At 43.6% G+C, this 14,745-nt stretch overlaps 1 protein-coding gene across 2 annotated transcripts in view; it reads left to right on the top strand.

Annotated features, from left to right (window-relative positions):
* LOC126163031 (uncharacterized) overlaps positions 1-14,745 on the top strand; it is a 300,543-nt gene that overhangs the window by 192,027 nt on the left and 93,771 nt on the right. For both annotated transcript variants that reach the window (XM_049919905.1, XM_049919904.1), the window contains exons 13-14: positions 9-162; positions 359-504. In XM_049919905.1, coding sequence (XP_049775862.1) covers positions 9-162; positions 359-504 — 300 coding nt within the window. The remainder of the gene's footprint in view (positions 1-8; positions 163-358; positions 505-14,745) is intronic.

The raw sequence follows: 14,745 nt of genomic DNA, 5'->3' as shown, positions 1-14,745 counted from the left end.
TTTTTCAGGACAATATCCTACAAAGTGGGAAAGAAGCTGAGTGCCCAGATTGCAAGGAAAAATTTTCTGATGTCGTTCTCTTTCGGTTGCATATTTTTCAGCACACCCATCCTTATATTTGTCAAACCTGTAAGCAAGCTTTCCGCAGTGATAAGGATAAATGTAAGTTGAGCACCTTGCTGACAATGTATAGAAATGCTAATTATTTAAAATAATAAATACACAATGCAAATATGTTTAACCACTGATGGTTATGAATGAAATAAAAATTTTAGCAAACACCTTATGGATGATGATATTCTGTTTATTTCATGCTGGGAAACATTCAGATGCGTAAAGAGAGTCATTGTTCTTTCAGGCTGCCACCAATGTAAAAAATGGTCTGAGAAATGCCCCATATGTCCTCAGGAACTGCCATCATTGGTAGAATTGGAACAACATATAGTATCACATGAGCTGCCTCAATTCCACTGTTTTGACTGTGGCCGTAGCTTCCTTAAACCTGTGAGTAAAATCTTAAATTTTACTTTGTATAATCAAATGCTGGAATAGTTTTAGTCTGATGGACCATAAGGTTTGCCTGGTACCCAATTCAGGATGTTAAAAATAGATATTTATTTAATCATGTTATCTACATAGTATTACATGAATTGTGCCAAAAGAAATGTGGATGTGTCTTATGCCTTTTAGAGTTTATGCCATTGGTATTGCTACCCTAGTAATCATACTGAGAGACTTACAGACAACAGGTTGCCTTAGGTGGTGGTTTACCAGTTACTTTCACTGGTGATAAGCTGTGAATTTATATCAAAACTAGGTCATGGTATGAGTATATCCAACTGAGATTAATGTTTTGCTAATGAGAGTGTAAAGTCTGTGAAAAGTTTAATGTTTTGTGAACGTAGAGAATGTTACAAACTTCAGCATTTAGCTGAACAGTGACTAAACAGAACTCATTTCCCACACTGTGAAGGAGGAAACAGTCCTAGCTGTTTAAATTATCTGAGCATAGATCTTCTGCATTTTGAATAAGAGTTTACACAAACATTGTTACCATCTCTTTGACATATGAGACACCAGCAAATAGCTGAACCATTGATTTTTGGAAAGTGCATAGTGATTGATACACTGCTTGAATGTAACAATTCTCACTTTTGTACTGGAAACATGAAATCTTATTTGCTTTCATTCTCATTCTGTTTTGATCAGTGGTATCATCTTACAGATTAACTATGTATCAACAGATGAAGTTCTTATTTCTAAAAAAGACTATCAAAACACTGCATGATGTCATTTTACAAATTTTGTGTAGGTTATAGTTAAAAGTATAGAGATTCTAACATTGTGTTCCATTCAAGGACAAATTTATTACGATAGTAACATGGCTTCATTAGAAGGGCTTCCCAGGCTACATAGAAATGTGATCGATGTCATGTCTTTGTCTAGGTCACATTTTGTTGTGAACAATCTTTTTTTATGTCACAGAAAATAAAGAGGCTGCAGGAATGTAGTAATTTCACAGTCCAACACTGAAGAGCAATGATGTGGGGTGTGTCTGGATGCCAAATATTTCATCACTGGTGAATAAATAGAAATGTCATGTTTCATAAATATACCGTATTTACTCGAATCTAAGCCGCACTTTTTTTCCGGTTTTTGTAATCCAAAAAACCGCCTGCGGCTTAGAATCGAGTGCAAAGCAAGCTGAAGTTCTGAAAAATGTTGATAGGTGCCGCCACAACTAACTTCTGCCGTCGAATATATGTAGCGCTACACAAGCATCCTTTGTAGGCACAAAGAAAAATACTGGCACCAAAACCTCTGCGTCAGTAAATAAAATTAAAAAAAAAATAAAATTGGAATACGAGCTTTTTTTCTCCGCCCGGGTTTCGACCACTGTATTTTCATACATTATCCAACGAAGTAAATACAAATTCCACGTTCTGAATTTTTTCCTACCTGTGAAAAGAGATGGTTGCTAATAGGAACCTGATGAAATGTGAATAACATGCAGTATTCTCTTCACCATAAGAATAATACGAATTTAAACATTTTGCCATGTATTCTTTCGTGTTTGCTTCTATCTCATTTAAATTCTGTCTGCCAAATAAACTACGAAACTAGAGTGAGACAACAGCAAACGTGGAAGAATATACGTATTGTGTCATGTTTATATTCGTATTACTCTTATGCCTAATAGTGATACAGTCAGAAATGAAGCACGGCAACTGACTAGATTTTTAAATCTAAGATGACTAATTTCTGTGCAGAATTTGATGTACTAAAGAAGCGGCCGCAAAGATTTTCAAACGGAGAAAAATTTTCGCCAAACTCTTGTTCTGAACATGTTCTATCATACGCAGTCTATTATTGGGTTCTTGTTGATCATTATCAAAGAAAACAGCAGTGTAAGTAACAACAAATAACAGTCTCTTGCCATTGTTTCGCTAATAAGGTGATTCCTCTCTTTTTTTTAATTGTAGGTGGCGGTAGCGCGCACAAAAGCAAGCCATGCCGCGAGCAGCGACAGGCTGTAAACACGCACTATCAGAATGCGACAAACAATGCATGACACAGTATAGTAATGCATTTTCAACTCTTTGCCTTTACATATATCTACTTGTGACTGTCAAACACTGTCTGCCTGTGTCCATTCATGCGAATGGACAGTTTGTTGCTGGTCATTCCCACATAGAACGCTTCACAGTGTAGGCAGGTCAGTTGGTAAATCACGTGGGTGCTTTCACACGTGGCTCTGCCTTTGATCGTGTACACCTTCCGGGTTACAGGACTGGAATAGGTGGTGGTGGGAGGGTGCATGGGACAGGTTTTACACCGCGGGCGGTTACAGGGGTAGGAGCCAGAGGGTAGGGAAGGTGGTTTGGGGATTTCATAGGGATGAACTAAGAGGTTAAGAAGGTTAGGTGGACGGCGGAAAGACACTCTTGGTGGAGTGGGGAGGATTTCATGAAGGATGGATCTCATTTCAGGGCAGGATTTGAGGAAGTCGTATCCCTGCTGGAGAGCCACATTCAGAATCTGATCCAGTCCCGGAAAGTATCCTGTCACAAGTGGGGCACTTTTGGGGTTCTTCTGTGGAAGGTTCCGGGTTTGAGGAGATGAGGAAGTGGCTCTGGTTATTTGCTTCTGTACCAGGTCGGGAGGGTAGTTACGGGATGCAAAAGCTGTTTTCAGGTTGTTGGTGTAATGGTTCAAGGATTCCGGACTGGAGCAGATTCGTTTGCCACGAAGACCTAGGCTGTAGGGAAGGGACCGTTTGATGTGGAATGGGTGGCAGCTGTCATAATGGAGGTACTGTTGCTTGTTGGTGGGTTTGATGTGGACGGACGTGTGAAGCTGGCCATTGGACAGGTGGAGGTCAACGTCAAGGAAAGTGGCATGGGATTTAGAGTAGGACCAGGTGAATCTGATGGAACCAAAGGAGTTGAGGTTGGAGAGGAAATTCTGGAGTTCTTCTTCACTGTGAGTCCAGATCATGAAAATGTCATCAATAAATCTGTACCAAACTTTGGGTTGGCAGGCCTGGGTAACCAACAAGGCTTCCTCTAAGCGACCCATGAATAGGTTGGCGTACAAGGGGGCCATCCTGGTACCCATGGCTGTTCCCTTTAATTGTTGGTATGTCTGGCCTTCAAAAGTGAAGAAGTTGTGGGTCAGGATGAAGCTGGCCAGATTCTGAATGTGGCTCTCCAGCAGGGATACGACTTCCTCAAATCCTCCCCAGAAATGAGATCCATCCTTCATGAAATCCTCCCCACTCCACCAAGAGTGTCTTTCCGCCGTCCACCTAACCTTCTTAACCTCTTAGTTCATCCCTATGAAATCCCCAAACCACCTTCCCTACCCTCTGGCTCCTACCCCTGTAACCACCCCCGGTGTAAAACCTGTCCCATGCACCCTCCCACCACCACCTATTCCAGTCCTGTAACCCGGAAGGTGTACACGATCAAAGGCAGAGCCACGTGTGAAAGCACCCACGTGATTTACCAACTGACCTGCCTACACTGTGAAGCGTTCTATGTGGGAATGACCAGCAACAAACTGTCCATTCGCATGAATGGACACAGGCAGACAGTGTTTGTTGGTAATGAGGATCACCCTGTGGCTAAACATGCCTTGGTGCACGGCCAGCACATCTTGGCACAGTGTTACACCGTCCGGGTTATCTGGATACTTCCCACTAACACCAACCTGTCAGAACTCCGGAGATGGGAACTTGCCCTTCAGCATATCCTCTCTTCTCGCTATCTGCCAGGCCTCAATCTCCGCTAATTTCAATCTGCCGCCGCTCATACCTCACCTGTCTTTCAACATCATCTTTGCCTCTGTATTTCCGTCCCAACTGACATCTCTGCCCAAACTCTTTGCCTTTACAAATGTCTGCTTGTGTCTGTGTATGTGTGGATGGATATGTGTGTGTGTGCGAGTGTAAACCTGTCCTTTTTTCCCCCTAAGGTAAGTCTTTCCGCTCCCGGGATTGGAATGACTCCTTACCCTCGCCCTTAAAACCCAATCCTTTTGTCTTTCCTTCTCCTTCCCTCTTTCCTGACGAGGCAACCGTTGGTTGCGAAAGCTAGAGTTTTGTGTGTATGTTTGTGTTTATTTGTGTGTCTATCGACCTGCCAGCGCTTTTGTCGGGTAAGTCTCATCATCTTTCTTTTTAAATATATTTTTCCCACGTGGAATGTTTCCCTCTATTATATTCATATCATTAATTTGAATCCAACAATCACGTTTGTTATTGTTATTGTCACTGTTACATTTCGTAGTCTTTTCTGTCATCTTATTTCCTCCTTCTGTTTTTGCCAGCAGTTTTACTTTCTATTCACCTTCTCCTTTTTTACCGTAATCCAGTATACAATTTTATCCCGCCGATATATACTCAATAGTACGTAATAATACGTAACCCACTTCCAAACCATAACCAAAAATTTTTTTTTCCGCTTTCAACACTACCGCTGCTATAAAATCCACCGTTTCCAGTTCACAAACAGTTCCTTTCAGCTATTAAACAACCTTTTCGGCTAGTTTTAATATCTTTTGCTTTATTTCCATTTCCGTTTTTCTCACATCATCGATCATTTTTAGCCACTTCCCACAGGTTTTAACGTCATTATTTCTTCATCAGACAATTGTTAGCTTCATTTCCATAATCTGCCACCACCAAACCACCCTTTTAATACATCCTCACGTAGTTTTTTCGAAATTTTCCCGTATTTCTCCACCCTTTAACGTGTTTTGGCGGCAACACAACCACCTAACCTTTGTGCACATCATTATCTACCTACACAAGTTCACCACAGGATCAACATAGCCCAGCTCTAACCAACCCTTTTTCGCCTTTTTTCACACCAGATCTCCATTTGCTTTCTAGTTTTACCTTTATCTCTCCCCATATATTTTTATATTTATTTTCATTTTCATTTCATCCTCGTGTTCCACTTTCCACCTTCCAGTACCATGTCACCCTCACAACACCTCCACAACGACCCCATTAAGTTTTATTTACATTCCCTCCGCAAACATGCCTTCGCCCTAGCCAGATTACACTCCCATATTTTATTTTCTCAGGCTTGTCTGACATTTGGCATCACCCCCAAAGGCCTCACACTTAAAGTTCCCATCTCTGGCTGCAACCCTTCTTTCCATCAGTCCCTATACCAGTTCCAAACCGAACAATCCATTGCCCTCACCCACCTAATCCTTCACCTACACATCCACTCAGCCAATCAACACACCCATCAACTCCTGTCCCTAATAAAAGTCCTCAATCTTTCCTCTCCCACATCCACACCAGTTGTTCAGAGCATCCTCCTACAGGCCAACCGCAAATTAGAACAGCATGCCACCCTCCACCTTAAAAAACTATCCAATCTCCTGGTTTCCCACCTCCGGAAAGGCAACTCACTCACCCTTCACAACCTTTCCAGCAAACCTCAACCTCCTCTCATTGCACACAAACCCAGTCTCTCCCATCTACTCAATCTCCCACTTCCAGCTCCACTCCCTCCAAAACCTCAAAACTCCAATCAACACAATCTGGAACCACAACACCCCAATTCAGTAGTTAACCTCTCCTCCAAACCTCTCTCCCAATCCGAAACCTCTGTCCTATCCAAAGGCCTCACCTTCAGCCCCACTCCCAGATTTAACCAAACAGCCCTTGTCAAAGATTTACTGTCCTACAGCCGTACTCTCTGCTGGAAATATCACTTTGCCACGAAGAAAAATGATCCTAATCCTACTCCCAATGATCCAACTCCCCAAGATACTATCCAAATTGAACCATGCCTGGAACAGTTCCGTCCTCCGTCACAGCGGGACCCACCTCCTCTTCCTCAAAATCACCCTCTCCTAACCTTCCAGGAATTTCTGACTTCCAGCCTTGCCTCTCAATCCTTCTTAAAAAACCTTAATCCTACTCCCAACATCACCACTGCTGAAGCCCAGGCTATCCGTGACCTGAAGGCTGACCAATCCATCGTCATTCTTCCGGCGGACAAGGGTTCCACGACTGTGGTACTTGATCGTCGGGAGTATGTGGCTGAGGGACTGCGTCAGCTTTCAGACAACACTACTTACAAAGTTTGCCATGGTAATCCCATTCCTGATGTCCAGGCGGAGCTTCAAGGAATCCTCAGAACCTTAGGCCCCCTACAAAACCTTTCTCCTGACTCCATCAACCTCCTGACCCCACCAACACCCCGCACCCCCACCTTCTACCTTCTTCCCAAAATTCACAAACCCAATCATCCCGGCCGTCCCATTGTAGCTGGTTACCAAGCCCCCACAGAACGCATCTCTGCCTACGTAGATCAACACCTTCAACCCATTACATGCAGTCTCCCATCCTTCATCAAAGACACCAACCACTTTCTCGAACGCCTGGAATCCCTACCCAGTCTGTTACCCCCGGAAACCATCCTTGTAACCATTGATGCCACTTCCTTATACACAAATATTCCGCATGTCCAGGGCCTCGCTGCGATGGAGCACTTCCTTTCACGCCGATCACCTGCCGCCCTACCTAAAACCTCTTTCCTCATTACCAGCCAGCTTCATCCTGACCCACAACTTCTTCACTTTTGAAGGCCAGACATACCAACAATTAAAGGGAACAGCCATGGGTACCAGGATGGCCCCCTCGTACGCCAACCTATTCATGGGTCGCTTAGAGGAAGCCTTGTTGGTTACCCAGGCCTGCCAACCCAAAGTTTGGTACAGATTTATTGATGACATTTTCATGATCTGGACTCACAGTGAAGAAGAACTCCAGAATTTCCTCTCCAACCTCAACTCCTTTGGTTCCATCAGATTCACCTGGTCCTACTCTAAATCCCATGCCACTTTCCTTGACGTTGACCTCCACCTGTCCAATGGCCAGCTTCACACGTCCGTCCACATCAAACCCACCAACAAGCAACAGTACCTCCATTATGACAGCTGCCACCCATTCCACATCAAACGGTCCCTTCCCTACTGCCTAGGTCTTCGTGGCAAACGAATCTGCTCCAGTCCGGAATCCTTGAACCATTACACCAACAACCTGAAAACAGCTTTTGCATCCCGTAACTACCCTCCCGACCTGGTACAGAAGCAAATAACCAGAGCCACTTCCTCATCTCCTCAAACCCGGAACCTTCCACAGAAGAACCCCAAAAGTGCCCCACTTGTGACAGGATACTTTCCGGGACTGGATCAGATTCTGAATGTGGCTCTCCAGCAGGGATACGACTTCCTCAAATCCTGCCCTGAAATGAGATCCATCCTTCATGAAATCCTCCCCACTCCACCAAGAGTGTCTTTCCGCCGTCCACCTAACCTTCTTAACCTCTTAGTTCATCCCTATGAAATCCCCAAACCACCTTCCCTACCCTCTGGCTCCTACCCCTGTAACCGCCCGCGGTGTAAAACCTGTCCCATGCACCCTCCCACCACCACCTATTCCAGTCCTGTAACCCGGAAGGTGTACACGATCAAAGGCAGAGCCACGTGTGAAAGCACCCACGTGATTTACCAACTGACCTGCCTACACTGTGAAGCGTTCTATGTGGGAATGACCAGCAACAAACTGTCCATTCGCATGAATGGACACAGGCAGACAGTGTTTGTTGGTAATGAGGATCACCCTGTGGCTAAACATGCCTTGGTGCACGGCCAGCACATCTTGGCACAGTGTTACACCGTCCGGGTTATCTGGATACTTCCCACTAACACCAACGTGTCAGAACTCCGGAGATGGGAACTTGCCCTTCAGCATATCCTCTCTTCTCGCTATCCGCCAGGCCTCAATCTCCGCTAATTTCAATCTGCCGCCGCTCATACCTCACCTGTCTTTCAACATCATCTTTGCCTCTGTATTTCCGTCCCAACTGACATCTCTGCCCAAACTCTTTGCCTTTACAAATGTCTGCTTGTGTCTGTGTATGTGTGGATGGATATGTGTGTGTGTGCGAGTGTAAATCTGTCCTTTTTTCCCCCTAAGGTAAGTCTTTCCGCTCCCGGGATTGGAATGACTCCTTACCCTCGCCCTTAAAACCCAATCCTTTTGTCTTTCCTTCTCCTTCCCTCTTTCCTGACGAGGCAACCGTTGGTTGCGAAAGCTAGAGTTTTGTGTGTATGTTTGTGTTTATTTGTGTGTCTATCGACCTGCCAGCGCTTTTGTCGGGTAAGTCTCATCATCTTTCTTTTTAAATATATTTTTCCCACGTGGAATGTTTCCCTCTATTATATTCATATATATATATATATATATATATATATATATATATATATATATATATATATATAAAACATTCCACGTGGGAAAAATATATTTAAAAAGAAAGATGATGAGACTTACCAAACAAAAGTGCTGGCAGGTTGATAGACACACAAACAAACACAAACATACACACAAAATTCTAGCTTTCGCAACAAACTGTTGCCAAGGTAATCCCATTCCTGATGTCCAGGCGGAGCTTCATGGAATCCTCAGAACCTTAGGCCCCCTACAAAACCTTTCACCTGACTCCATCAACCTCCTGACCCCACCAACACCCTGCACCCCTACCTTCTACCTTCTTCCCAAAATTCACAAACCCAATCATCCCGGCCATCCCATTGTAGCTGGTTACCAAGCCCCCACAGAACGCATCTCTGCCTACGTAGATCAACACCTTCAACCCATTACATGCAGTCTCCCATCCTTCATCAAAGACACCAACCACTTTCTCGAACGCCTGGAATCCCTACCCAGTCTGTTACCCCTGGAAACCATCCTTGTAACCATTGATGCCACCTCCTTATACACAAATATTCTGCATGTCCAGGGCCTCGCTGCGATGGAGCACTTCCTTTCACGCCGATCACCTGCCGCCCTACCTAAAATCTCTTTCCTCATTACCTTAGCCAGCTTCATCCTGACCCACAACTTCTTCACTTTTGAAGGCCAGACATACCAACAATTAAAGGGAACAGCCATGGGTACCAGGATGGCCCCCTTGTACGCCAACCTATTCATGGGTCGCTTAGAGGAAGCCTTGTTGGTTACCCAGGCCTGCCAACCCAAAGTTTGGTACAGATTTATTGATGACATTTTCATGATCTGGACTCACAGTGAAGAAGAACTCCAGAATTTCCTCTCCAACCTCAACTCCTTTGGTTCCATCAGATTCACCTGGTCCTACTCTAAATCCCATGCCACTTTCCTTGACGTTGACCTCCACCTGTCCAATGGCCAGCTTCACACGTCCGTCCACATCAAACCCACCAACAAGCAACAGTACCTCCATTATGACAGCTGCCACCCATTCCACATCAAACGGTCCCTTCCCTACTGCCTAGGTCTTCGTGGCAAACGAATCTGTTCCAGTCCGGAATCCTTGAACCATTACACCAACAACCTGAAAACAGCTTTTGCATCCCGTAACTACCCTCCCGACCTAGTACAGAAGCAAATAACCGGAGCCACTTCCTCATCTCCTCAAACCCGGAACCTTCCACAGAAGAACCCCAAAAGTGCCCCACTTGTGACAGGATACTTTCCGGGACTGGATCAGATTCTGAATGTGGCTCTCCAGCAGGGATATGACTTCCTCAAATCCTGCCCTGAAATGAGATCCATCCTTCATGAAATCCTCCCCACTCCACCAAGAGTGTCTTTCTGCCGTCCACCTAACCTTCGTAACCTCTTAGTTCATCCCTATGAAATCCCCAAACCACCTTCCCTACCCTCTGGCTCCTACCCCTGTAACCGCCCCCGGTGTAAAACCTGTCCCATGCACCCTCCCACCACCACCTATTCCAGTCCTGTAACCCGGAAGGTGTACACGATCAAAAGCAGAGCCACGTGTGAAAGCACCCACGTGATTTACCAACTGACCTGCCTACACTGTGAAGCGTTCTATGTGGGAATGACCAGCAACAAACTGTCCATTCGCATGAATGGACACAGGCAGACAGTGTTTGTTGGTAATGAGGATCACCCTGTGGCTAAACATGCCTTGGTGCATGGCCAGCACATCTTGGCACAGTGTTACACCGTCTGGGTTATCTGGATACTTCCCACTAACACCAACGTGTCAGAACTCCGGAGATGGGAACTTGCCCTTCAGCATATCCTCTCTTCTCGCTATCCGCCAGGCCTCAATCTCCGCTAATTTCTAGTTTCAATTTGCCGCCGCTCATACCTCACCTATCTTTCAACATCATCTTTGCCTCTGTACTTCCGCCCTGACTGACATCTCTGCCCAAACTCTTTGCCTTTACAAATGTCTGCTTGTGTCTGTGTATATGCGGATGGATATGTGTGTGTGTGTGAGTGTATACCTGTCCTTTTTTCCCCCTAAGGTAAGTCTTTCCGCTCCCGGGATTGGAATGACTCCTTACCCTCTCCCTTAAAACCCATATCCTTTTGTCTTTCCCTCTCCTTCCCTCTTTCCTGACGAGGCAACCATTGGTTGCGAAAGCTAGAATTTTGTGTGTATGTTTGTGTTTGTTTGTGTGTCTATCGACCTGCCAGCGCTTTTGTTTGGTAAGTCTCATCATCTTTCTTTTTAAATATATATATATATGGTTATAATAGAAGGAAAAATTCCACGTAGGAAAAATATACCTAAAAACAAAGATGATGTGACTTACCAAATGAAAGTGCTGGCAGGTCGACAGACACACAAACGAAAACAAACATACACACAAAATTCAAGCTTTCGCAACAAACTGTTGCCTCATCAGGAAAGAGGGAAGGAGAGGGAAAGACGAAAGAAAGGATGTGGGTTTTAAGGGAGAGGGTAAGGAGTCATTCCAGTCCCGGGAGCGGAAAGACTTACCTTAGGGGGAAAAAGGGACGGGTATACATTCGGACACACACACACATCCATCCACACATATACAGACACAAGCAGACATATTTAAAGACCATTAAAGGTAAGTCTTTCCGCTCCCGGGACTGGAATGACTCCTTACCCTCTCCCTTAAAACCCACATCCTTTCGTCTTTCCCTCTCCTTCCCACTTTCCTGACGAAGCAACCGTTTGTTGCGAAAGCTTGAATTTTGTGTGTGTGTTTGTGTTTGTGTTTGTGTTTGTTTGTGTGTCTATCGACCTGCCAGCCCTTTTGTTTGGTAAGTCTCATCATCTTTGTTTTTAGATATATTTTTCTCATGTGGAATGTTTCCTTCTCCCTCTCTCTCCCCTCCCCCCCCCCCCTCTCTCTCTCTCTCTCTCTCTCTCTCTCTCTCTCTCTATATATATATATATATATATATATAAGGACAGATGTCTGCTTGTGTCTGTGTATATGCGGATCGATATGTGTGTGTGTGTGAGTGTATACCTGTCCTTTTTTCCCCCTAAGGTAAGTCTTTCCGCTCCCGGGATTGGAATGACTCCTTACCCTCTCCCTTAAAACCCATATCCTTTTGTCTTTCCCTCTCCTTCCCTCTTTCCTGACGAGGCAACCATTGGTTGCGAAAGCTAGAATTTTGTGTGTATGTTTGTGTTTGTTTGTGTGTCTATCGACCTGCCAGCGCTTTTGTTTGGTAAGTCTCATCATCTTTCTTTTTAAATATATATATATATGGTTATAATAGAAGGAAAAATTCCACGTAGGAAAAATATACCTAAAAACAAAGATGATGTGACTTACCAAATGAAAGTGCTGGCAGGTCGACAGACACACAAACGAAAACAAACATACACACAAAATTCAAGCTTTCGCAACAAACTGTTGCCTCATCAGGAAAGAGGGAAGGAGAGGGAAAGACGAAAGAAAGGATGTGGGTTTTAAGGGAGAGGGTAAGGAGTCATTCCAGTCCCGGGAGCGGAAAGACTTACCTTAGGGGGAAAAAGGGACGGGTATACATTCGGACACACACACACATCCATCCACACATATACAGACACAAGCAGACATATTTAAAGACCATTAAAGGTAAGTCTTTCCGCTCCCGGGACTGGAATGACTCCTTACCCTCTCCCTTAAAACCCACATCCTTTCGTCTTTCCCTCTCCTTCCCACTTTCCTGACGAAGCAACCGTTTGTTGCGAAAGCTTGAATTTTGTGTGTGTGTTTGTGTTTGTGTTTGTGTTTGTTTGTGTGTCTATCGACCTGCCAGCCCTTTTGTTTGGTAAGTCTCATCATCTTTGTTTTTAGATATATTTTTCTCATGTGGAATGTTTCCTTCTCCCTCTCTCTCCCCTCACCCCCCCCCCCTCTCTCTCTCTCTCTCTCTCTCTCTCTCTATATATATATATATATATATATATATATATATAAGGACAGATGTCTGCTTGTGTCTGTGTATATGCGGATCGATATGTGTGTGTGTGCGAGTGTATACCTGTCCATTTTTTCCCCCTAAGGTAAGTCTTTCCGCTCCCGGGATTGGAATGACTCCTTACCCTCTCCCTTAAAACCCAAATCCTTTTGTCTTTCCCTCTCCTTCCCTCTTTCCTGACGAGGCAACCGTTGGTTGCGAAAGCTAGAATTTTGTGTGTATGTTTGTGTTTGTGTGTCTATCGACCTGCTCGTGCTTTTGTTTGGTAAGTTTCATCATCTTTCTTTTTAGATATATTTTTCCCACGTGGAATGTTTCCCTCTATTTTTATATATATATATATATAATGATATGGTTATAATAGAAGGAAACATTCCACGAAGGAAAAATATACCTAAAAACAAAGATGATGTGACTTACCAAATGAAAGTGCTGGCAGGTCGACAGACACACAAACGAACACAAACATACACACAAAATTCAAGCTTTCACAACAAACTGTTGCCTCATCAGGAAAGAGGGAAGGAGAGGGAAAGACGAAAGGATGTGGGTTTTAAGGGAGAGGGTAAGGAGTCATTCCAGTCCCGGGAGCGGAAAGACTTACCTTAGGGGGAAAAAAGGACGGGTATACACTCGCACACACACACATATCCATCCACACATATACAGACACAATAAGACATATTTAAAGACAAAGAGTTTGGGCAGAGATGTCAGTCGAGGCAGAAGTGCAGAGGCAAAGATGTTGTTGAATGACAGGTGAGGTATGAGTGGCATGTATACTGCTGAGTAAGAATGCCATAAATCAGTGTACTTTTTAAAGAAGTTATCAAAGATAATTTTAGCTTCCCTTTTCCCAGATTGACAATTATATGTAAAGTCCCAATCTGTACTTTATAATCTATCAACAAACATACTTATGTACTCTTCCTTTTGTCCTCGTACCATTAGTACTTTAGGTTCTTCAGTTTTAACTGGCTGACTCTTACAGAGTGTGAGGAGAAGTGGCTCATGATCTGCAAGTCCACTTCCTGCAAGTCGACTGTAAAATCTTCCCTGTGGAAATTCACGACAATATTGTCTATGCAGGCATTCTTATGTGTGGCATGGTTATTTGTACAATAGAGGTCTAAATGATCTTAGCATATTCAAGAATGTCCTAATGACTAGCCTGTGTGTGCTTGTCATTTCTATATTGAAATCACCACAGATAGCAATTCTTGTCTTACTCTTAAATATCTTTTTAACTATTAATTCACATTTGTCAATAAACAAATTTACATCACCATCTGGCGACCTATATAGACTAACTACCACTATATGTTCATTCATTAGTTTCACACAACTAAACTCCCCATTTATTTCTGAGGAGTACATAAACACATCAATTCTGTAAAATTTTATTCCTTCTTTGACAAAAATTCCAGCCCCACCATTCTTTCTCTGTTTTCTACATATCATGTCTCCAACAACATACCCTTGGGGAACAAATATATTTACTTGTTCTTGGGTTAACTAGTGCTGAGATACACATATAACATCTACATGTTACATAAATGTTCTAATTCTAAAATCTTATTTCTAATACAACATATGTTAACTTCTAGAAAAGTTAGTAGTTTATCTCTGTCTGTACTCCTCTGAGAGCAATTCGACTCTGTATTTGAAGTTGTAAGTTCAGTTAATGTCTTTAATCTTGGTGCACCATGATCATCTGTGTTATGTTAGTCATGTGGTAGTTCATCCACTTGTTGACTCTCTTTAACTGCTTTCTTCTGTGAAACCACCACTGTTGTTGGTATTCTCATTCCTTGAGCTTGAGCTGCTGTTCTTCTATCTGCAAGTAGGTCTGTCTTCTTATATGGTGTCTTCTTTCATGCTACATCATTTGCTGCTTCTTATAACTTTCGCACAGATCTCTTGGGCATGTTTATTTCTTGAGTACTTGTGCTCTCGACAGATATAGT

Source organism: Schistocerca cancellata, chromosome 2, assembly GCF_023864275.1.
Source record: "Schistocerca cancellata isolate TAMUIC-IGC-003103 chromosome 2, iqSchCanc2.1, whole genome shotgun sequence".
NCBI lineage: Eukaryota > Metazoa > Arthropoda > Insecta > Orthoptera > Acrididae > Schistocerca > Schistocerca cancellata.
The sequence above is the reverse complement of the archived record's forward strand: the minus strand, read 5'-3'. Positions and strand labels throughout refer to the sequence as shown.